Here is a 25,784-nt window from a genome sequence, read left to right as displayed (position 1 = left end):
TTATTCTTTTCTTTCCAACTGGCACTAAGATGAGAGGAGAATTTATTTAAGGTGATTTCAACTCTCATACAATAAAGCTGTAGTATGCCCAGTAACAATTTTGAACAAAAGAGAATATTAAGTTATATAGAATAGACTGACATGGTAGCCAGTGTACATGAAGTGCATAGTAGTATCATGTTTTAAATTTCTGTATTTCATGCTAATTTCAAAATTCTTGATCTTAGTTTCCTTATTTTAAAAAAGCTTGTATTGTCTGGTGTATTTTATTGTTTGCGTTTTGTTGGCTGCATTTAGTCTGCTTATCAAGCTTTGTGTGATGTTTAGATTTTTATTTAAAACAAGTAGTGGTAGGTGTTTGCAGTTGTCACTCAAAATATTTAATTAAATCCAAACACCACAAAAGTGTCATCAATCTTATTTACCCAGTATCTTCAAGTAAGCTTGTAAAACAGCTGCCTGCAGAGCTAAAATGGAGCTGAATTTTCAGAATCGAGGGTGCTTTGGAACCAATTATATTGCAGTAGATACTTCTTTGGGGTTCTGGGGAATTGGGGAGTGGGGGATCGTATAAAATCTTTTTCTTCCCTGTAAATTAGTGGATCATTGTTGTAAATGAAACTCAAAGATGTAGTTTGCTTGGTTTAATGTTTGGGTTTTCGTTTGGTTTTGTTTTTCTGTAAAGGAGCTCAGAATTTTGACAGATTCCAAGGTTAAGGGGTGATTAGGTAAAATCTATATAGAAATGAACATAAAAAGCACCTTCCATGATACAAAGCCTAAACTGGTAAGGACTTCAAGCAATCATTAGTCCAGCTCCTCATCCTACTGCAAAAAATAAGTCTCTCTGATGCGTTTCAACTTCCAGTCTACAAGATTCTACAGCTTTCTCAGATGATCTGCGCTTGTCTTCTATCACAGTAATATTAGGATTATTTTTTTTTTTTTTAATCTATCAAAGTCATCACAGCTGAAGATTAATCTTTCTTTTCCCTTTTTTCCACTGGTGATCCTTTTTCTTTTCTACAGCAACCTTTTTATGTATTGAACAAAAGTTATCATTATACACAAAATAAAATTATACACTGAAGGTCAGCTTCAGGGAATTGATGCATCTCCCTCAAAAGTAGTATGAAATTTGGTGACTGAAATTAATTTATATGTCTCAGACATACTTAAGTAGTGTTCAGAATGACAGGTGCATAAGATATGCTTCAATACACTTGTATCTTGATTCTGTTGGTATTAATCCAAAGTGCAGATTTAAGTAGTGGGTATCTGCTTATTTCCTGAGGTAGTAATTCATACATCTTTTGAAAGCAGAAGTCTCCTTCGGACAGGTAGAACCAGTTATTGTTTTTTTGTGTCTGTGAGGTTTAGCTCCAAAATGCATCTCCTTGTTCGATATTTTTTAAAAACCTAAGACAATTATTTCAAAACATGCAAATCCTGCTTAACAGAAAACAAAACCTCAAACAAGCAGTGCATGTTTATGCTTGTCTCATGTTTTGTAGCTGTAAACTAAATAAAAAAGAATAGAAATTTGTAAAGTAGTACAACATATAGCGATATATTTAACTATTTAACACCAATCATGCATATTTCTTCATACTTTGTTCATTAACCGCTGGCATTATAGCTTTCCAATTTTGTTAGGAAGTCACCACTAAAAGGCAAAAATTCTTTTTTCACTTTTTTTTGAAAGGTGAAACTGGAGTTTTAAGTATGGCATCTTGTCTTGCATACTTGCACTGAGTTTTCCTTGGTTCAACAGAAATCTGAATACAGTGTCAGAACTGGGACTTGGGTAGGCTTAGTTTGATCTGACCTTTTATAAACTTTGTTGTCACAGTTTCAGTTTCTTTTGCCCCCCTGGGTGAAAAAGGTCGTCTCTGTCATGCAGGATGCCTGCATGCATTTTCAAAGAGCAATTCTTTTAAAGCCATGTGGTTTATCTAAGAGGCAGTTTTTGCTTGTGAAAATACATTATCTTCCCACACAAGCTAAAAACCAGTTTATTCTTGGAATTTCCAAATGCCAGTGCTTTGTGTAAGAAAACAAAGTGCGAATTGTGGGGAAATTGCTAAGGTATTAATGATGATCCCTGGCAGCCTTAGTGATCTGTTTGAGAATCACCTGCATTCCAATGGATATCATAAGAATTTAAGATAATAAATTATTTGTCACTGATGTATTTAAATAAACACTAGTTCTTGTGAGAGTTGTTTTTCCCTAGTGACAAGATAATCCTCTTTATGAAGTGTGTGTGCCTTCAAGGAACATCTCACGTTTACTGTGATGATACTGAAGAACCAAAACTAGGGCAAATTTCTGAGAGTTAAATGCATGTTTTCTGTGACTCATTTTGTAGTGCTACAGGATGATTTCATTAGGAGGAGTCTTGTTGTTATTCTACTCCTATTCTTGTATTGCTTTGTTAAGATAATTTTACTTCATCTAGATGGTCTTATCGTGCTTCTGCTTCTTAAGAGCATTTGCCTTACACCAATTATCAACAGAGGTGGTGATTCAGCTCAAGAAATAGAGATTGATTATTCATTAAGAATAAGCTTCCTTGCTGTAGTTCTGAAGCTGAGATCACTGACATCTTGTAAGAATTCTGAAGTCGTTCTTTATTTGTCCTCTTGAAAACTACTTAGACATTGTAATCTGTTGGCAAAAGCTGCTAAGGTTTTAACTCTGCTGGAGTCACATAAAGGAAAGAAGGTAACCAGAACAGGTGAGCTGTAGAAATGACCAATAAATTATTTTTTTTAATAAAGGCATTTATTTATACCAGGATCTTAACATGGCAGCAAAAGGCACCCATGAATGCTTAGCTCAAATTAGTGGTAGAATAAAGTATTTAGTGAAGTACCACTTGATTGTTCTTTAGATGTATCAGGTCTATTTTATAACATTAATCCAAATTAAATTTATTTAATGGGCCATATGGTACTCTTCATTTTCCCCAATTTGTAATATAAACCTGCAACATGATGCTGAAAGCCAGAATGAACTCCAGAGAAATAAAACTATTCAATTACGAATACCATGAGCATCTTTGCACTGAGATGAACCACTCCTTGATTACAGTCTAACCACATGGCTTGATTTTCTTCCAGTCTAAAGGGAGGGCTTGATTGACACAGTAGAGACCAGCCTGAGCAACTGAGTGATCCAAATAGTACTATTATGGTTTACTGTACAACTAACCAGCTGAATAAATGTAGTTTGCCTGCTCTACAGTAGGGAGTTAGTTCTTACAGCACGTGTTGTTGATAATTTATTCTAGATGCATTTTTAATGATGGTGGGGTTTTTTCCTACATAAAAGGTAACATTTAAAGGATCATTAAATAGCACCTTACTGCAACTGGTGAAGTAATGCGAAGCAATTACAACTGAACTTTTTTTTTCCTAAACTGGGAACTCACAAGTTGTTTTTGTGCATATATTAAAGATTCTGTCGATTATCAGAATTAAATTTCATCAAATTATTAAGTTACAAAGGGTTTTGGAGGCTTTGGAAATGAGACCATTTTAGATTTAATAATGCAAAAAGACCAGATTAGTTGGCAAAGGGGGGGGGGGGGGGAAGGGGAGGGAAAACAGAATGCCAGTGTGATACACAATTGCTATTATATGATGACTGACAATTTATTTTGAATTGAAGAACTTGACATTCTTTTCAATCCTGTGTTTCTGGCCTTTGGCATTGGTGTAATCTTCTCCCCCATCTCTGTCGATTCTGTGGCCCACATCCCCTAGTAGGCTTTTCTTAGACATCACTTTCTTTCCTAGCAGCAGGCATTTTTATTTTTTTTCAGTCTTTCATCTCTTCTTCATTGATGCCTACTTGGCTTGCAGTAAGGATGAGGCATTCTGCGTCCAAGCACGGAAGCTGTCCTGCCTGTCATAAATTCCAGTTACAATTTTGGAAAATGGTCTTTCCCCGATTTCTGACTGCTGCATGTTGAAAGAAACTTGAGATGGTGAATGTACATTTTGGTAGGAGATATTTTAAAGTCATTTTCTTTGAGAATCTGCAGCTCTTATTTATACTGGGTAATGTGCAATTGCATTCTTCATGGCACTGAAGTGAAACTGTGAAGCAATAATTATGCTAATTTAAAAATGGAAAAATACCAAGATTTGTCTCTTTCTAGCTCTTAAACCACTTTCCTCCTAACCTCGGGAACTTTAATAGACAGACTCTGCTGTACTTTAGTATAAAAGGAAAATGAATCTTTACACTGTTCTTGTGTCTAAAAGTACTTCAGTATGTAGGTCTGAGGAAGTTATGCTATATAAACAGTTAGCTAAATGTAAATAATCTGTAGTACTTCAACTTCTTACCAGTCTTGGAAACCTAAGTAGCTTATTTGCTCTAATACATGTTCAAAGTCTTTCTGCCTACTGTTTATTAAGTGTTTAATTACATAATGAATTTGAAAGCTACCCTAGTATGTGACACTCAGTCTTGTTTTCCAGTTTTGACTTATATTTACTGTAATTCTGTTGTTAAGATTTCATCATTAAAGACTTTCAGGAAATACAAACATGTCATTAACTACAATGTTTTTAAGCGGTTTATCCAGAAAATGTGTATTTATGTATTTTTAGACTTTTGTTTTTCTCTTAACCCCTACTCTGCAATTGAAACTAATTCTTTACATTGGTAGCATCTCATACGCCATGAATCTTGAATATAATTATCTGTTTCAGCTTTTTGCTGTTAGAGAGTATGCTATTAACTGAATAAATACTACTTAGTAGCCATTAAAGATCTCAGAATGTACTTCCAAAAGGTACCATGGTGACATGTAATCTCCTGGCCAGTGTGGGACATTTCATAACCCCACCAAAGGCTTCTTCTCTTGCTCCTCCTGCCATTTCAACTGGAAATATTTCGTTGTCCTTTGAAAGACTCAGCCATGTTGCAGCTCACTCTTTATTCTCTCCTATGTTCGATCTCAAAGAATGAAGAATATATCATTGGAGGCTGAAAGCTTTTTCAACTCACTCGCTACTAATCAGCTAATACTTGTTTGTACCAGTGTAAGTTTCAGCCTGTTTCTCAAATGCCTCAACACAAAGAATGCTGTATAAATGAGATAGTGATATGAGTTATGAGTCCAGTTGCAAATAACTTAAGTAGAATTTTGATTTGTGTTTGTTTTTCAGAGCCAGAGCTTCAACTGTGTGGAAAAAACTAAATGTTCAGGATCTAATGTGAGTTCTGTGCAGATACAGGGAGATTCAGATTATTTCATCAACCATCTTGGAGTACCTGCCACGCAGTTTTCTTACGAGGACGTCAAAACATCAGAGGTAGTTATAAATAAAAACAGACAAACTGAAAATAGCAGAAAGATAGAATTAGATTTTCTCAGGTTATCCTTTCATGACAAGCATGTTGTAGTGGAAAGTTAACTCTTGGAAGTACATTTTTTAGCTCTTCAGGGGATGACCAGAGAGTTTAGAAGTGACTTATTTTGTATGGGTATGGCATTCAAACAAACTGATACATGTTTAGAACAAATGAAAAGCAAAAATAAATGTGAGAGCGTTACGTTCAAAATGTTAATCTTTCTGATAGTATTATAAGGTACATATTGTCTTACCCAACTTTCCTTTGTTCTCTGCAAGATAAGTGGAAGGAAAAGGCATGTTATACTGTTTGGAGACCAGGCTGGAATTGGACACAAACTGTTATTTTTGGACACAAAGAAAGTTTCTCCTTCCTCAGCTTTTTCTATTTGTACCTGAACAGGTCAAACTTACCCTCTCTTGGTCAGCTGAGGATTGGAAAGCCTAACGTTAGTTATTTCAAGATACACTGGCACAAGGAGAAAAGCTGTGTTTACTTGTAATGGTGATAATGCATTGACTTAAAATCCCCCTCTTTTCTCTTCTTACACTGTGCTTATCTACATAAGCACACACATCTTTCCAAGTTCAGGAACAAAGCTGATTCTGAGTTGAACTGGAATGCTTCCTAGCACTGCATGCTAATAGGTTTCTGTACCACAAATGCAAAGAAAAATAGAGATATTACAAATATTGGAGGCTTGTTGTGATGTTGTTCTGTAAATTAAATAGATTAAGTGAAGAATTTATATAAATAAGGGGACTTCTGTTTCCTTATATCACTGCACCTATTAAGCAAAGTATTCTATTTCAGATGAAATGCTAGGCAAAGGCTGTAAGGAAAACCTGAAGGCAGAAGATCCCTGAGTGCATTGTTTATGACAGGATTCTGAACCAGTGCAAATTGCTTGTGTCACTCAGCAGGTTTTCCACATAGTTTTCATTCCAGATCTATGTGTGCAGGATCTGTAGACCATGGGAAAGAATCTGCAAACTTCACTATATCAAAATAATAAGTATTTCCCAGCAACACCTGCAATACGAACACTGAAGGTTCCTTTGGCCGTTTTCTATTTCAATCCCACCAAAGTTATTCTTCATGTTCAGTTAACTTTGTAGATGTGCAATTTTGACTGTCATAATTACTCAGCAATGTAATTAAAATCATAAAAGGAAATATTTTTATATTTGCTTAAATGTGACAGCAAATTTGGAAATTCGGTTGAAAACTCAGATTAGGTCCTTCTTGCAAAATCATTTCCTAGAAATAATCTTGTGATAAGTGTAATCTGCACTCTTGAAATTCATGTACTTTACTTCTCAGATAGTAGGAGACCATGACCCCATCTATTTCATGTGAGAAATAAGCCTGCTTAGCAAAATGTGTAAGTTTGTGTTGGCAAGAGGGTGGATTTTTTCCTAAAAATTAAGTTACACAGAAGGATCAAAGTTGAATTATTTCCTATATTTTTGTCATGTATTGTACTGATTATTGACACTCCATCAAAATATATGCTCGTTGTCTCTCCTACTTTGCAGTAGTCTACCAGAGAAGCAATCTGCTTTTTGTTTAGCATTTATTGCAGGTTTTTATTGGGGATTCTGTTTATTGTATCAAGCAGAGGTGTGCTATTGTAAGGCAGACAGAAATTATTCTGGGTTTACAACTGTAATAATAGACGTGAGGAATTTCTCTTGTGCAGGTTACTGTCTGAAAGTAGTGTGTTGAGTTGCAGACAGGGATTTTTGCTTGTTTGTTTTCAAGTCATTCCTCTTTTTGAACTATGCCTCAGCTTCATTGCAAAACAAGATTTGGATTTGGAAAAATAGGTTTCAGAAACAGGATGTTTTGATGTGCTTTTGTAGACCGGCATTGTACCACATTGATTTCCTCTGCTGGTTCTTTAACTGCTGTGACCTATGCAGGAGATTCTCTTCTTCTGGAATATACAGTAGTTGTTCATTTTATCTTCCCATCAGATAGAATGCAGTGTCACATAAAACTGATGCTATTCCACGCTCAAAAAAAACACCTGTTTCAGAGTTAAAAAACCCAAGACTTGTGCCTTGTAGTCTGCCTACAGAGCAACAGTTACAGGTCAGCTTCAGAAATGCGTTTCTTACACAGTTAAGTGTAATGCCGGTCCTCAGAGAGAAGGTTGTAAAAGCTTTTCATTGGCAGGAACTAGAGGAGTAAACAAGAGGAAATAAAAATTGTAAGAGGAAACATTCTGACCGGGAGATTAAGTAAAACTGTCTTATTTGAAGTTACCTAGTGCAATGACTCTCTCAGCCTCAGGGAGGTTAAATTTGTGTGGCAAATACCTGTGGTCAGATCTGTGAGCTAGTGAAGTGCATTCTAAGTTTTCAACCACTAGTACAAAAATGCCTTGAGTGAAATGCACCATTTTTATTTGCTAGCAGAAAATATTTAGCATTTTAGTCTGCTGGTAAGAAGTAAACTTAGAAGGATTTCTCAAGTGGAACAAAACACAGTATTAACCCAATTTCCAAGGATGCTCTTACAGTTGCTGAATTAAGCCTTCCTCTCCTCCTGTACTCTGATGCACTGGTTTTACCTCCTTCTGAGGGTCAAGTTCTGATTTGTAATTTAGTAGGAGAAAGACTGTTTAGCTTTTCCTAATACAGACTATTTTACTTTGAGGACTAGTCATGCTATTCTATTTCATGATGAATTTACATCCAAGCAGAGAAGTAATGTTGATTTCAAATGTGAGTTTCTCGACTGCTGAAGGTCAATGATAATAAGTCTTATTAGTCTTCACCTCAGTGGATAGTAGTATTAGAAACACCTCCACTTAGATATACATCAACAAGAAAAAGCAGTATAAAGTAAAATAGGTGCTAGATCACAGGCTTACGTTTATTACAGTAAGAACTAGGTATCAATGGAATTACTCAATTGTGTGATTTTCAGCTCTTGTTTACTTGATTTTAAATAACTGAAATCTCTGGATATAATGGTGTATGATCTGAAGAGCATGCATTTAGTTTCTGTTTGAATTCTTCATTGTTGTTCTATCTGAATGGATACACATTGATTGTGTGCCTGTGTAATGGAAAATACTGCTTTATAACTTAATAGCTTACCCTGTTTCTCTTCTCTTACAGGTATTTTTAAAATCTTTTTCTATTGCTTTTTGGCGTCTTTTAAAGTTTGCATGTTACACTGCATTTATTATGTAAAAATCTAATACCAGAACCAACTGTATGGTCTGGAAAATTTTTTGGATCCTGTCTCTAGCTGTAGTTTTACTTCTCAGAGAGACTTGGAACTTCAGCCATTCATCCCTACTTCATCTTCTAACATTCTTCTGTTTCTCTTTTTTTCTCTCCTTTACTTCTTTAAGCTTCACCTTGTTTTTCTTTTTATATGAGAATCACCCCATATAATTATCCCTCTTCTTGGTGGAGCAACTTAAAAATGTAATTTACTTGGCTGGATTCAACATTTTAATCTGATGGCCGCACTTGCCTTTTATCCTTAGGGGAAGGGGACAGGGGAAAGTAGTTTTTACAAGATCTGTCTTTGGAAGTGTAGTAGTGAAATTCTGCAATAAAGAGAAAAGAACCAACCCTGTAGTTGCAAGTTAATTCATTTTGATTATCTCTCTCTTAGCACAGTTTACAGCATATTTATATGCTGTATATATTTATAGTTGCTGAAGTACTGGAACATAAGTAAATCACAGAGACTGAGAAAAAACACCTTGCAGTGGCTGCCTAATGTTTTGGTACAACAGAAAATATAATCTGGATTTGCCATGGTTTCAGTTAGAGGTTTGACTGTTTCCTCAGCATTGTAAATCAAGCAGCATTAAACTCTTCAGCATTTTGAAGCTGTCCTGATCACTTGAAAACGTAAGCTGGTACAGGAGTATTTTGAGATTTTTTTTTCAAGATGGAAATAGCCAGTTACTATCCATTTCTATGTTGTTGCAGTCAGTGGTTTCATGAGGAATCCATTTTTTAAAAAATTATAGCTAGGTGATTTCCTATCTTATCTGCATATTGTCCTTCTGAGTGCATCCCAATTACATAATGATTCCTATCTGAATCTAAAACCCTTTCTCTGATAAAGTTATAGGTTACTTCACTGTTAGCGTTAGCATTTTGTTTTGAGAAAATCTTAAGTTACTCCCCTCTTTTTTTATTTATTGATGGATGCATATTTAGTATGAAATATTTTATGGTAGCTGTCCAAGTCTGGGTATGCAGGGCTTACAGCACATTTACTTTTACACCTAGACCATAAAAGTTGTTTTCCGTGTCTTCACTCAAGCTTAAGTACAGGCAAGAAGTATAAAAATTACCTGTCACATTATTCACAAGCTAGACCAAGATAGTGTAACACCATGGACCACTAAGCTAATTTAGAAAAAAAATGAAGAGAGCTTTCTTTATAGAAGGCGTTTGTATGTAATATATGTAGAAGAGTTTAGAATTTTGGCAGTTTGAGACTGTATCCTCTTTAGACAGAATGCATAATGATTTTTATTTCTGTTGAAATATGCATAACTTTTTGAAGGTAACTTTCAACTTTCATTAGAGCTTTTAAAAGTGATTTTTACTCACACTGGTGTAAAACGGAGGCCACTAAATCTTAGCTCTTCAATGAATGTGGCTTCTTAGTTGTTTCTACTGCCTGCCTCTGCTTCTTCCCTTTCCCTGGTGTGCCCTCTTCTCTTCCCATTTTATCACTCTTTGGGGAAACACTGCAGTCTCTTGATTTCAGTGTTTACATGCTTAGGCTGACACATCATGCATTTCTTTCAAAAAGAATCAAAAGCTTTCCAGGTTTTCTTTGTTATGAGGAAGGAAGCAGGAGCTGTCCTTGATGGGAAGAACTCAGGGTCTAGTTTACTGAAAAATTACTCCCGTGTTGGATGCTGCTTTTATCTCTTTCATGTGCTTGAGTTAGTGTGGAGGGAGGGCTTAGGCAGTATGGAGTGCTCTTCAGTGCAGCTGCCTTGTGTCTTTTTAAAAGTGAATGAGAAACTGGTGTTTATACCAATTTTTGTCTGTGTAGGTGCAGTACTGAACATAAGTTGTGGGGTTCTAGTGTTAGTGTTTAGGAAAACCATTGTAGTCCTGTGTGATGGGACTTGTAGCTGCTCTTTCGTTTCTCGGGTCTTTCTGTGTCAAGGTAAAATTTTGAACTGAACATAGAAATTCATAGTAATCAGGGTGGCATGGGAAAGTTCTGGATGTTGGCTGTGTGTGAAGATTCAGGACTATACCCAGTCAGCCCTCTTGGCCACACTGGGACCTTACCACAAATGTCTTTGTCCCACCAACAACCAGGAGATTGTGTTTCCTCTCATTGTTGATTCATTGATGTACTCCATTGGTTCCAGTTATGATCTTGACGTGATGTTTATATTATTTATTTTTAGTTCAGTGGCAGTATGAAAGTAATAAGCCTCTGTGAGAAGTTTAAGTGTAACTTGAAGGAAGCATTTGACAATATTTTTCTTTTCAAATTTGCAACTGCCTTATTAATCATCACAGCATAAGTCATTCAGTGTATATATATAATAGAGGTGGCATTTTGGAAGGCAGCAATGTCTGTGGTGTCAGTTTGTGAGCAAATTCTGGGTGAAGCAAGAAATTCAACTCCATAAACACAACCTTGTACCTGTGTGCACATCTAAAGCAATCAGGAGTTGTCTGATTCATTAAATCCTTTATTGAGAGCCATTTTTGTATCACTAATGTAGTTCCCTTGTCAAACAGTCACTTAAAATCAATATTTTTGCTCTGAAGTTTCAGATCTCTGTATTCCTAATGCACCTATCTCAACATTTTGCATCACATCATTAATCTTACTGTTACTCCATATCCAGATAATTTTCTGGTTTACTTGTGGTTTATTCTCCACTCCCATTCCAGACAGGAAAGTGTTACTTACTATTTTGAGATTTCTGACTGACTACTTGGATGATCTGCAGCTGACTGGGCCCTTCTGTTAATTTTATGGTGTTTTTCTTCTGTTATTATTTGTGTCCACCTGGATTAAGTGTCACCCAGTACCAATTAATTTATCAGGTCCAAGCATATTTATAAAAAACTTCAGTTAGAAGCATCACAGCATTATATTCTTTAAGGATCAGAGCAGAGCGTACGTGAAGATGTGGTCTACTAACTTCAGCCTTAGCTGCTCAAACCAGAACTTCAAGGCCTGTGGCATATGTGTGAACATCCTTAGAAGAGGTTCTGTATCGAGACTTACAGGGATTTGGATTAGAGCAATATGTTGCTGTGAGGATCTGCAGTTCCACTGAAACATACAGCTCTGTATGGCTCCTCTCCTTCCCTGTTTTACTACTACTCCACTTTCTCCCTGGTATATGTTAAATTTTTAAGGAAATACATAGCTGGTAGCTGCCCATGGTGAGCTATGGGAGATGTTTCATGCATGTATGAAAGAAACAAAGTGCTAGTGTCCTTAGAATACCAGAGAATACCAGAAATTCTTTGCAAAGAAGCACATGTGTATCATCCTCAGAATGGCACATTGCTTTGGAACTTTCAGGGATTTCCTTTTTCTATATTGTCTCTGGAGAGTTTTGTGCTGTTGTGTTGGCTGTTGGGAGATTTTATGAAATACGTAGTAGAACTTTATCGTCATCAAGGTGTATCAATAAGAGTTAGATGTGCTAAGGTGAAGGGAGAGGTTTCATTTGTGTTCAAGGACAAGTCATGAACTGTCAGTGTGTAACAAAGTATAGTTTGAACGGTCCCCAGTAGATTGCCCTGGGGCTACTTGTGAAGGTATGTCCAAACCACAGCTGCTTTTCTCACTTGCCTTTCTCCCTTATAGGCTATACTGCTTCTGTAACAGATATGATTTTATTTATTCATAGTAAATTTCTTCTGACCAACATGTTTTTTCTGTCTGTCTTTAGCATAAATTAGTGCTTTTTAATTTCTCAGTATATTCAGTGTTACTGAGTATAGTACTCACCAGTAATATATTAATGTGTCCATCTGTTCTCTTGGATGCTAATTTAGTTGAATTTGATAGCAAGAGCATGCTGAAATGGCTAAGGTTAATGACTCAGTGTTTTACAAGACAAAATACATTTGATGTTCATTTGATTGCATGAGTTGTTTTATTGAATAATATTAATATTTAGCTACTTAATTTCAAGGAAGAGCATCTTTGTTATTCCAGTAATGTTAATGAAACTAATGACATCCTCATCAGTTGGATACATTACTTGGCACCAAAAGAATCTATTTGGTCTCACAAATCCTAGCACTTTGGTGTCCCAAACATTTCCACAGTGCATCCAGAAGGGGGAAATTCTTTACATAAACTTGCCTTACAGAACCAAAAATTTACAGCTGCTTTAGCTTTCATACTGCATGAATACATGTTGTTGCTGTGAACCCTTTCCCTGTAGATTCTCTCACAGGCTCTTCATTTTCTTGGAATTTACTGAGGGCTATTGAAGGTCAATGGAAGAGAGCCTGGAAGTTCACTGGGTCAATGGAATATGCAAAAACACATGAGAAATTTGCTTAGACACCAATTATTACTTCCATTTGATAGCCTCCTGAAGCATTTAGTTACTGAATATATGTTACCTAAGGATAGAAGGCACTAAATTGTCTGTCCTCCCTGGAGAGGTAAATGGTGTGTTGCATTCAGGATAACATTTTACCATTGTTATTCTGAGTGGCTAAATTCAACAAACCAACTAAATATCTTCTGGCAGAGTATCTGGAATAAGTATCAGAACTTGTCTTCTGTCAGCAGATACTAGAAGTGGTTCACAGGTTTGAAAAAAAAAAATAAAAAGTTGAGATCACTGGACTATCAAACAGCTGTGTTCTGAGTCAACGATACATTCTCTCAAATTAAATTAGCAATGTTTGATGTTTCTTACCATGGCAAATTAAAGAGCTGTTTAATAAGGCCTTTTATAAATAAATGTTATCTTTGGAGACATTACTGTTGTTCTTAGCAAAAGCCTGTTCTGGTTCTTATTGCAAAACACTCCCATCCACGCAATATCTGTCCAGTGGATAAAACCAGATTTCTTCATTCGGCTTAAGAAATGAAATAGTTGAGGTTTTTTTAAGGACTAAAAATAAAAACGGGAAATAGGGATCACAACGCTTTATAATATATGTGATGATGCAAGGTGTTGTCACTGAGACACACAGCTTATGGCAGGACATAGTTTGGGTCACCTTACTTGCACTGCATCTTTTCCACATAATTTGAATGCCTATAATTGCTCATAAAATGTTGCAAAATGTTCTTGCATCCTTCACACCACACAGCCAAGAAAAGGTGTTTTCTCTCACATTTAGTGCATCTGAACAGAGTCTTCTATTTCCGACCTTCTGAAACTTTGGGAAGATGCTCTGGTGAGGTTCCACACTTCTGGCTTGTGCTGCTTCCTCCTACTTTATTTGCTGAATCTGCCTTCAGTTTAAAAAGCATCAGGGGAAAACTCTAAAAAGGAATAAAGCTATACAAGTATCTTGATAACTTAAAACTTGCTTTCTTTATACTACAGTCTATGAATTTATAGCTTTACAGTGGTTATTTTAATTTACTTACTAATGCAAGGAAGAAAATGTTAAATTAAGAGAGATTAGAGAAAAGTGCTTATATTCTTTTCCAGTCTGATGACTGTTGGCTTGAGTTTTCCTGACTACAGTTAAGTTGAATAATAAAACTGTGCAGCAGTGATTCCGGTTATGCCTCGTCTGCTTTCTGTGTAGTCTGATTTGTCTTACTTTGTCCAGCATCTCATGACATCATAAGGTTAGTGTGCATCTTTACCAGAACTTTAAAACAGAAAATAGGCGAGGTTTGTTTCTTTTCTGAAAGTTTCTTCAGCAAAATGAAATTGTATGAAATACCAAAGAAAAGCGTCTTGTCAGAAACTCCTTCTGACATGCCCGTTTTCACAAAGTAGGGTCATTCTCACTTTGAATGAGTTTTTTGACACGTTAGACTGTGGCAACTGCAAAGCTTTGCTTTCCAAAAATAATTTTAAAACATAGGTGTGTTATTTCTTTAGTTTCATTTAAGTAATAACCAATTAAAGTCAACTTTTTAATATTGTTTTATAATCCTTTGTGGATTTTGAGGGTGGAATATTACTATTAGATGTCAAGAACTAGAAAGGGAAGAATCAGCCTACTAGTGAGACAGAGAGACATGCACTCTCTTCTGTAATAAATGTACAGCCTTAAGGGCCTTTATTAGTGAGAATTCCTCTATGCCATACATTAATGCCTGGCTTCATTCCATTTATTCAGTTTAACCCACACATTAGAGAACCACACTTTGGCTTGGGTATGTTCTCTGCTAGCTAATCCACTTTTTCAGCAAATCTGTTTAAAACTCTGCTTCAGTCTGCAACATTCTCCCAAACTAAAAGTATTCCAGATAGCTGATGATAAGCCATATTTTAGTCTATGAGACAGGCTTTTTCATTGATCTTTTTTTATCCTTCTTCCAGTCAAACCTCTGGCTCAGTCTCTTACACCCTGCCAGGAAAAAAAAGAAAATGGAGAAGAGATGGTCTTCTAGGCTACCTGAGGTGAAACACCTGTTTAACAAAGGAGCACAGTTTTATATTTGCTATCAAGACACCATATGCCAGTTGCTTCTCTTAGGGTAAAATGGAAGAAGGAATTAGTGAGAGCCTGCAGTGCAGATTTCAGAGGTATTTTTGTTGTGCTCACTGCTCTCTTTTCTTCTGGCAGGGCTTTCTCCTTTGTACAATGACAAATTTCTGGCAGTGGTTTTGAATACAGATGCAGACAAGTCCTAGTGCAATTGTAAGCCTCTGGATTTCTGGGTAATAGTTTTGGGCACTAGCATAGCTGTATAGTGTGTGCTCTGCAGGTGAATTCAACCTCCCAACTAAATATGTTTTCCAGGTTGATTCCAAAGGTGAACAGTGACGACTTGCTTTGTGTTTTAGTGACCAGGCTGTGTCCCTGTGTGTGTCCCTCAGGTTGCTGCAATTCTATTCTTCAAGCTGTTGTATTAAAAAAAGGCAGAAAGAGTGAAACAAGTTAATAGTTCATAAAACAGAATGCATATATATATATATATATATATGTGGACAGGTAACACTGTATCCTTAGTACTGATAGAGCAGAGGCTTTATACCCCTAAACTCTCCTCCGCTAGACATTATTCTTTTGTCTGTGTGAAGAAAACAAACAGCTTTCTCTTGGCTTTCCTCCTTCTTTTTTGTATTTGCTTTGTAGACTAGCAGTGTTAGATTAGTGTATTTATACTGTTTGGCCTACCTGTACAAATTTCAGAAGCATTTTTGCTCTTGCTGCTTGCTCTCTATTGTACCTTTGTAAGAACTTTTTACTTTTGCGTAGCCCAAAATTGGCAGCACAAATATGAAGTGTTGAAGGGCAAAGCTAGTGCAAACATAGACAATGCTGACAAATATTAACAGCAGCGAAGTCAAACTGATTAAATAACTTTAGTCTAAGGACTGTGTTTTTCCAGGTTGAGCATTGTTGATGAGTAGAGAAACCTCCACTCCATGATACTTTCAAAAAAAACCCCACAAAAACCCAAACAAAAAACGAACAAACAAGCAAACAGGAAAAAAAAAAACCCAAAAAAGTATTCTGGAGGTATGTGTACATTATTTTTACAGGTTAAGGATGGAGGCATGTTTTATTACAGATGCCAAGAAATATTCAATAGGGAAGAAGAATCTAGTCAGGTATGGAATCAGAGCATATTAAAGAATTATTAGTTACATAATTTGAGTTTCCTAGCTTGTAATTTAACTATTTCTAAAGTAATAATCAAGAAAGCTATTTGTTGTGAATGCCAGGATGTCCTGACATCCTGAAAATTGCTTGTTGTATGTACCACACAACTATTTCCAGTTCTAAGACATTGTGGTAAAATCTGATTTATTTATTTATTTTAATGACAGCTAAATAGATCTCTGAAGTATGTCTTAGTATTCACTCTGTTTTACCTTAAAACACCAGAAGTGCTGTGGGATTTTATTCATTATTTAAAACTTATTGATTGAAATTTGACATATAAATTGAAGGTATGCTGTAAGATGGTACACAAGAGATGGCAAATTTAGTGCCTTTAGAAGGTGAAGAATTCTGTTCACTTAATTAGCTGAGGAAGGGTAAGTTAGAAAAATTAGTCTAGTAAATCAGAAGTGAATTTTAGTGCAAGTGTCCATCATAAATAAACAAGAGTAAGACACGTTTGGGGATTTAAGCGTTTTTTTCCCTGCATTTTCAATCTCCATTTAGTCGATTCATAAATCAATTAATTACTGTCACGAGACCTGAGGGCAGCAGGAAATTTGGTTCAAATTAAAAGGAAAGGAGGCAATTTGTTTTAAGATTGAAAGTTGAATGTTCAATCAAAGTTTAATCAGAAGTGACCCATTATTTGAAAAGTGGAACATCAATGTCTTTCTCATTTCACATAATGCTTCATAAAATGCGTATCGAAAAGATCAGCTTAACTGATCATTCCAAAAGGAAAGTGAGACAGAGGGAGGTTTTGGAAGCCCACTTCCAAATACATGTTATGCTTGTTCATTCCTCTTATAAAGAGCTCTTAGAGAAACCAAATAATTACACTTAGAATTCAAGTATTATTGGCATGGTCCTTTCTCATTCGTACAGACCGTATGATAAAAACAATTGATATTGGAAGAGCAAAAGTCCTTAATCCATTTGAAGAGCCGTGCCCCTACAGAACTATTTACAAGAGGTGATAGCCTTTGAGGAGAAAATTTTCAAAGGCATGTGTCGTGAGCCAATGCCAGGGGCTCCCACTGTCTGGATGCTTCTGTGACACCCCCCCCCCCAGTGTGGAAGGCTTTGTGAATGAACCTGAGGGCTCACACGTGGCCTTCACCTCTCACAGAGGAACGGCAGCTGCGGGACCATAATTTAGAGTATTTTAGAATACCCCTCCTCACCACACTCACAAATTATTACTGAGACCGGTGTTTAGTTTACAAATCAACTGGTTTATTAAGAGTTAATACACACTGAGGGAACTAAGGTTCAGGAGAGGTAGACTAGGTATAGTCTTTCCATGAATTGATATAATCTTGAGAGCAGTTGGCTGCATGTTGTACAGAGTGGGGGATGATGCTAGTGTCTGACTAGAAGTGAAGGCAGTCGCATTTTGTTTAGCAAGTGAGTGTGGGAGAGTACAAGGGCACCAACTGTACCTACCATTCCTCCTGTAGGTGAAAAACGTAAAGGAATAATATAGTTTGTTTTAGTGCTTTTTGGATTAGCATGTCTTTTTTTTAGTGCACATTTACTAGAAATTTATTTAGCCAATTGCTGTTAAAAAAATACCCAAGACTCACTTGTTCTTGGGAGCTTCCTGAAAGAATGAATGAGGAGTTTGATTCAGTTTCTTACTGTTAGAAAATAGTGCTCTTGATGTGAAATGCAGAGAGGGATCATCTAGACTCATAGTTCTCCCACGCTGTGGCTCCCTGCGCTCTGGGATGAAGAGTGGGCTTCTGTTACTTGGCAAGTTCATACAGCTTTGTCTGATGAACATGGTACTTGTAAGACAATAAAAGGCAAGAGGAAGAGAATATGTTTGCCTTTCTAGTAGTTCTTTATGGAGGTATCTTTTATGAAGGGGGGAAAAAAAGGACAACTTCTTTAAACCTTTTGTTTTATAAGTATGAATGTATACTTTTAGTGTTTATATCTTTCACTATTGAATGTGAGATGAGTGTAGGATGACTAGAATCCTAACCTGTGCTTCACGGGTGTGTCTAGTGTAGGGTGAGATAAAAGCTGGGTAAGCCGTTACTCTGCTTTACAGGCATCCAATCCATCAAGTTTTAGATACTAGAGAAAGAATATTTTTCTAGATGGAGTGATAATCTGATCTCATGTAGCTAATCTAATTCTGTAATCATTCCCTTCACTAATTCTCAATAAGGTACTCGAGAATGAATCTAAATAATTTAATTATTTGTAAGTTATTGATAGCAGTTATGTGAATGATGATTAGCACCACAGTAGCAGGACGACAGTGTTCCTCGACCTCCCCACAGTCAAATGGCATGACTCTCTAAACTAGTGCTCAGACTTAAAGATGAATAGGTGTTATGAATTAATCTTGAAGTATGTATTTTATCTTTATGATAAATGACTTTGTGCGTCTTCTCCCTGAGATGTTAAAAAAAAAACCCAGACCCAAAAATATAGTTTTCTGAAGGGAAAAATGACTTCATTTTTTAGTCTGATACTTCTATGACAAATAGTACAACACACAGATTCATCACTGAATGCAAACATTCGTATGAGTCGGTGCTAATTATATTTATTTTTTTTTTTGCTTTTTGAGACATACGTTCCACTGAGTTCTCTTGATCATGTCTGTTAGACATGTTGCTTTGTTCAAAGAAGCTTCATTTAGCTGTGAATGTCCTAGCTTAGGAGGTAGATTGAGTATTGTAGGGAACTATACCTAGGTTGAGTAGTTTTGAGCAGAGCATATTGGCATATCCTATCTCTGATATGTTTATAATGCATTTGTGTCTCACAGTTGTTCCAGCAGAGAGCTAATGATGCTGTACCAGATTCAGAACCAGTTCTTGGATCCATGGAATGTACTACATTGTGTAGCACAAACATCATTCCAATTCAGCAGGCATCTATTGGATACCACCATTTTAGTCCCCTAGGTTAAATAAGTAAGATACTTTACATTTGATTAGAGAAAGAGGGTAGGGTTTTTTTCTCTACTTCTATTTAACTTCTTATGTTTTAATTGAAGTTAACAGCTCACTTAGCTAAAGAACTATTTTTCTTCAGTCTTTGTATGGCTTAGAATCCAGCATGCAAAGAGCAAAGCTCAGTCATGAAAAAAAAAGGTTGTAGCAGCCAGAACAAAGCATCTAAACTGTTTATCTCTCTCAGTTGCTCATTTCCTGATATTTAAAACAGTAAACCGTACAGAGTGTTTTTACCAGTGAAGAGGTAATGGAATGCCAGCCCCACAGCTCAATCTTGTTAAAGCTCAGATCAGTTTTACAATATTTTAACCAAAGCTGTGTTCGGCCACTGCTCGGTATGCAGCCTCTCAATGCAAACAACTTTATGGCTGTTGAAGAAAGTTTTGGGCATCATTACCAGTTTCAATGCCACCCAAAAGGGGCTTCTTGTGATAACAGAGTATGAGCCTTTTAGGGAATCAGAACTGAAGCTACTGAAGATCAGTGTTCATTAAGAGGAGGAAACTGGAGAAATATTAGTCTAGTAGATACGGGAAGCTGGTATTTGTAAAGGTATTCTGCTTCCAGAACATTGTCAATATTGTCTCACGCTCTGGGAAATAATCTGAAGCAGAAAAGTTGTCATCTTAAAGGTGTGACCACGACCTTTTGTGAATTTGGAATTAAATCTGAAAAGAGTCTAGACATTTTTCAAAATTCTTTTCCGAGACTTGTAATCATATTATAATCTCATGTTTTTTTAGCTGTTTCCAGGCCAGGGATATTGCCAGCTTCTTACTGCTGTTAGTACTATTTTATATGTAAATTCATAGGATATGAAAATTGCACTTGGAATTGGGGTACTGTCTTACTGGGTCCGTTGTAAAGCTCCAGAAGCAGCAAATATTAAATATGATTATTAATCTGGCAAAATATATTAATTTCACAAGTCACACTCCTTCCCTGCTTACTCTTCCTTAATGGATAAATGTCCATATGTGTTTTTTTACTATCTCCAGGAAAAACAAAACAAAACAAAAACAACTCTGTCTCATTAAAAGACACATGCAAAATATTAGTTCTAGGACTAGCCTAACTTAATCTGAAACTGAGTACTTCCCTAGAGATTCTGCCAGGGCTGTCAAAGGACAAGACCAGTTTCCCTGCACTCAGATACAAAGACATGCTACAAGGAAGTATGTTAATGAGGGGCTCCAAGTCCCTCCATAATACCCTCTGGTGTATATTCTGGCTAAACACAATAGCATATTTAGGTACTGGCATCCAAAAAATCAAAACCCAGAATAAGATTCACAAACAAGGAAAGATTTACGCCTTCCCGAAGGAGATACAGAATGCTGTGATGATGTATTTAGGTGCCTAGAGCTAACCAGGGTTTGGCAGAGGGCTTGAGGTAAAGTTTTGTTCCTTTGAAGGATGTAATTAAATGCAGTAAATGTCTTTGGTTGTTTGTGCATCAAAGTTAACTTTGAAGAGTATATTTAAAAGAACTACATGTAGCCAGAACATTTTGAAATGTCATCATATTCATGCACTGTCACATCCTCCTCCTGATCTCTGAAATAACTTTTGATTTTGGTGAACAGTGAGCATATTCAAGGTATGCCTACCAAATTGAGCATCTCAGTCCATCAAGGTGCACCTCTACAGCTATATTTATTCCAGGTGGGAATGAAATGGGCACTAGGTTCCTAGCTTTTCCAAGAGAGGCAGTTCAGGTCATGCCTGAAGACCAAAGCTGGAGGTGCTCCACAAAAGTAAGGATAATTTTAAGATGTGTGTCTCAGAAGTTATAGAGAAATAGAGATTTTTCTTTTCAGGTTAGTTTCTGGGTTATCATACCAGGTTCAGGAAGATAGGTTTAAAAGAATTGCTGTTTTAGGCATCTGTGTACCTTTGAGGCTCGGGGTTTTGTTTTGTATTTTGCCTTTTTCCAGTTCACAACAGAGTATCAGTTTGTTGTTTCCTTGGGACAGCAAATATGCAGCTTAACATTTTGCTTTCTCTAAGTAGAAGAAGAGAGGAATGTCTTGCACAAATAATCTCCAAAGATTACCTGGTGTTAAAAAGAGTGGTCAACATTAAGGGTATAATTCTTGGGATATTTAATAAAATGTCTGATTGCTGCCTAGCTCAGTATGAAATCTGGGCGGGTATTTTTTTTCCCTGTAGGCAACATTTTTAGCTGCTTTGGGAAGCATAATTACAAAGACAACAGCCATTCCAGAAATAAAGTAGTAAAACTTAGGGGGTTTTGTCTCTTTTGGGGACCTGAAATCAGTTAATTAGATCAGTAAAATAAGTTCTAATAATTGGCAAAACTTCAGAACAATTTAAAGGGTTTTTAAATCTCTGAACAAAGTCTAAGAAGCATTTAAGGGAGAAAAATCAATGTGTAATCCTAAAAGTCTTTTAATTTCTTTCTTACAGAATTCTAGCTTTCTCTCAGAAGCTCTTTTTCCTGTACATACAACAAAAACGGAAGAGCTGGATCCCTCCTTCAGCCTGCATGAGACCATTGCAAAGGTAACAGAAACAGAGATCTCATTTACACATAGTTTCTTTCACAAGGCCAAAGTTGAATTTGTTAATAAATCTGAAAGATACGCTATTTTTTCCTGTGAATGTAGTTAAAAATTGCAGAATTTTTTTCATTGAGACTCACCTTTGGAACAGTCTTTACTGTTACATGGGTCAGCTTTTCTGATCAAGAGACTTTTATGTGCAAATTCTTAATTTTATGTGATTCAGTTGTACTTTGCCCATTGGCATGGTTCACATTACTTATTGGCATGAGTGCAGGGCATTGAGCCCCACTAGATGGCAGGAACTAGCAAGTTTGTTGCTGTAAATTTTGCCAGTGATGTCAGTGAAGACGGCTCTCTTGGGGCCCCTTTCTCATGCACAGATCCTTGGTTTTAGGAGCTGTCAGTGTGCTCACAGGGGAGGAAGAGGTGGCTATCCCATGATTCTGGAGACTGCTCTCCAGAGGGGATGCTCCCAAAGTTAATGTGTTCTGACTCCCCTCTAGTCATTCCTGTATAATGCTCCCTCCATGTTAATAATGAATACAATCAAAATTGCTCCTTGCTCTAAAGTGCTCTTTCTCTGTCTGTCCACTCAGCAAGCCCTGTTTCTACAGAGAGACATGACTACAAATGATTGCAACTTAATGGATTCATACACTTCTTTTAATTGGAGAGCTATGTTGACCTCACAAACATGGTTATTTATTTATTTGAAGCTACTTCTTATGGAAAAGCAGCAGCTGCTGAAACATTTCATTTGGCAACAACAAAAATAAATTCACCAAGATCAGCAATGTGCAGTTTTAGCTCATAAGTGGATCAGCATCTTTGGTGAAATAGACAGTGAATGAGTGATCTTGGCATTTTTAGGGGTTTGTTTGTTTGGGTTTCTTTGTGGTTGTTTTTTTATTCATTAAAAAAAAAAAAAAGGCACATTTTCCTAGACATGGTTTTGAGAAGGCTTGGCAGCATCTGACAGTTAAGGAGCAATCACAAGACAAGGAGTCTTCTCTCAAGCCCTTTTAATTGAACTGATGATTTTTAAATCCTCCTTTGTGGCAAAGTGACTTGAAAGATTCACCAAATTTCTTCCCTAAGACTGAAGGAAGTAGGTATGTAGTTATTTACTGCATAATTAGTTTATGATTTACTAATTAGTGTGTGATGAGCCATGTGTAATCTGAATAATCTGTATATTAGTATTTGCTCTATCATGTTGACTAACACAGAAAAATATTTAATAGATAGTTGACTTGAAGCATTTTGGCACTTTTCAAATCAATACAAATTATTTTTACTAGGTTCATTGAGCATTATGATTTTCTTTGATAAAACTTGATGAAGATTGCACTAGGATACAACAGTATTTCCATTCTGCTTTTCAGACTGTAGCCCAGGATGCTTTTGTAAAGATGAATATCATATGTAGTGAATAGCTTGAACAGCAAAAGTTTTCTGCAATTTGTCTATTGTTTGCTCTTCCTTATAGTCAGATAATGATATTGTTACCTCTTCATTCCTTCTACTCCCCCTTCTACCTTTTCATCAGAGGAACTAAGCCAGCCGTTCTATTTCCCTTCTTCTGCAAGATGGGCTTTCCTTTGCCTCTCTTTTATCCTAATGTTTGTCATCTACATTTTCTGTGGATGAATGTTTGGAAAAGTATGCAGTATTTTATATAAGGCCTGAACATGGCTTGGTGTGGTAACATTTGAACTGGTTTGGGTCTGTTTCTGTGTTCAGGAGTATGAGATATGGACAAGCCAATTTATCCAAGCAAATTGTTTTCAGAAGTTTGTTACTTGCTGGTTGACACATAGCCTCCAGGATTGGAATAGCATCACTGGATAAGACCAAAATTCTATTTGATACAAAATCTATGGTATGAAAAACTAGTAGGTTCTTGGAGGAGAAATATTGCAAATCAGGGTATCAAAGCAGGACCCTACCCTGGTGTACTTTCCCACTTGCTGTCAATTAGCAGTGCAATATTTCTTAGGCTCATAATCACAGCTTTACACCAATTTCCAGCTCTGTTACATGTGTGTAGTTATCTATGCCCTTTTAAAATTAATTTGCATTCTGACTTCCGTAACATCCCGTAGCAATATTTCCCTCAATTTAGTTCCCACCTTTACTTGAAAACCAGTTGCTTTCCTTTCTAAACTGTGCTGTGTCTGAGTAAAGTACCAGTTTATTTGTCCTCATAGCTAAGTCATTCCTGCCTAATAATATGTTACCTTTTGCAGTTCTGTGGCTTTTCTTATGTTTTAAGATAATAAGAACTATGTACCATATTTAACATGTTCGATCACTGTGGATGTGTAGAATCTCTGATATTCTCTTCTTTTAAACCTTCCTCAATAATCTTTATGCTATTGATCTTTTAGATTGCTGTTATCCATCAAGTATTCATGATGACTTGAATTTTTCTATCTTCAGTGATATGAGCTAATTCATAAGTCCTGATTGTGTATCCTCATAGGTTGTTTTTTCCCATGTGCATCACTTGGTATTTTCCAGCAATGGCCCTGCCATTTTTCAGCCCAGTGCTCAAATCTTGTGGGATGCAGGTCAAAAGGACACAAAGAATTAGTATTTCTCAGTCTTGGTAGCAGAGGTGTACGTAGTGTTCAGTTTGATTTTAGGGCCACCAAAGCTGAGGAAAAACTTATGCTGGTTTTGGCAGAGGATTATTTGAGTCCTTCAGCCTTTCTGAGGGAAATATGGCTTGATGATTTCCCCCCCCCCCCCATGTGAATGATGTGATACTAAGTAACAATGGAAGAATTTAAACAGAATTTTTTACATGAGGTTCAGTGTGAGAACAAATAATCAGCTAATTGTGGCTTATGCTCTCTGAAGGTAGTTACTTTAATTTCTAGAACACTTTGAAAGGAAGACATTGCCAAATGTGGCAGTTAGAATGAATGAGAGATGTGCAGCTATTATGAAGGTAGATCTGTAATCTGAGTGCTTAGAAGAAGTAATTTGTAAGAGAACTTGTCAGAATAATTCATCTTAGATGTTGGAACTTTAAAGGTGGATTTAGGATAGATTGCTGCAGGGTTCTGGCTGATCTGAAAGATTCAGAGAAGAAAGCAAAGTATGCAGGCTTCCTAGTGGTGAAGAACCAAGACATTTATTACAGCAAGTGTATATCAGTACAAAATATAGTGGTATCTTAAATGAGATTTGCAGACCTTGTAATTTCAAGTGTGTTTTATAATATATGTATGAAGTATTAAACTGGAGAAGTGTGTGCCTATGTGGCAGAGAATGGATTTTCCCATCAAACCACAAGTCAGGTGAAACTCCAATGGTATCACTGCATACTCAGAACAGTATGTGCTATTTTTCAATAAGTTTCATGAATGTTTCTCAGCACAGTGTTTCACGGTAACTAGTCAACTGGGGTCATTAACAAGTTTGAAAATACTTCTGTGTTATGAGGTATGCTCACTAGGGCAGCCTAATAAGACACAGATTATGCACTTGTAAAAGCTTTAATGGCAGCCCCCCAACAGGGAGTGCCACCAGAGCCACTTACTCAGTATTGCCCATGAAATAATAGTAATCTTGTATTGATTTTTACTTTGGCAGGCACCAAAGTGTTGAAAGGTATGCCAGAAGTGGCATAATTGGTTTTATGATGAGTTATGGGTGCTGACAGATAACTCTTGAGAAAATTATTACAGGTTGTGATTATTCTACACCTCAGTTATGGGGCTGCATAAAGTAGAACCAAGTACTGTGATGGAATTAACTTCTAAACATTAAATGAAGCAGCAATAGGGAGGAATGTTTCCATTTGTAGGGGAAATAAGGGGCTTTTGTGTAACATAATGCAGCATTTACATTTTTTAGAATATAAACACTTCCGAGATGACAGGCAGGTTCCTTTCTTGAAGCAAATGGAATGAAAAGTGCTGGAATGCATGGCTCTCGGTAAAAGAAATTCACACTTTGACCACAGTTAAGGTACAGCACAGGAATGCTGATTTGAAGAATTCTCTAACAAGGTCATACTGTTCTGTTCTTTTGAAGCATGAGAGGGTTATACAGTCTTATTTACCTCGTGTCTAGACCCATTAATTCTCTAA

The 25,784-nt window shown here is 36.5% G+C and overlaps 1 protein-coding gene across 4 annotated transcripts in view; it reads left to right on the top strand.

The window, feature by feature from the left end:
• NAALADL2 (N-acetylated alpha-linked acidic dipeptidase like 2) overlaps window positions 1–25,784 on the top strand; it is a 384,820-nt gene that overhangs the window by 311,443 nt on the left and 47,593 nt on the right. For 3 of the 4 annotated variants that reach the window (XM_051626469.1, XM_051626471.1, XM_051626468.1), the window contains 2 exons: window positions 5,187–5,333; window positions 21,584–21,679. In XM_051626469.1, the coding sequence (XP_051482429.1) occupies window positions 5,187–5,333; window positions 21,584–21,679 (243 nt within the window). The remainder of the gene's footprint in view (window positions 1–5,186; window positions 5,334–21,583; window positions 21,680–25,784) is intronic. The other variant, XM_051626470.1, reaches the window with a different exon arrangement.

Source organism: Apus apus, chromosome 8, assembly GCF_020740795.1.
Source record: "Apus apus isolate bApuApu2 chromosome 8, bApuApu2.pri.cur, whole genome shotgun sequence".
Classification (NCBI taxonomy): Eukaryota; Metazoa; Chordata; class Aves; order Apodiformes; family Apodidae; genus Apus; species Apus apus.
Note: the sequence above shows the minus strand (reverse complement) of the source record. Positions and strands in the feature narration are given on the sequence as shown.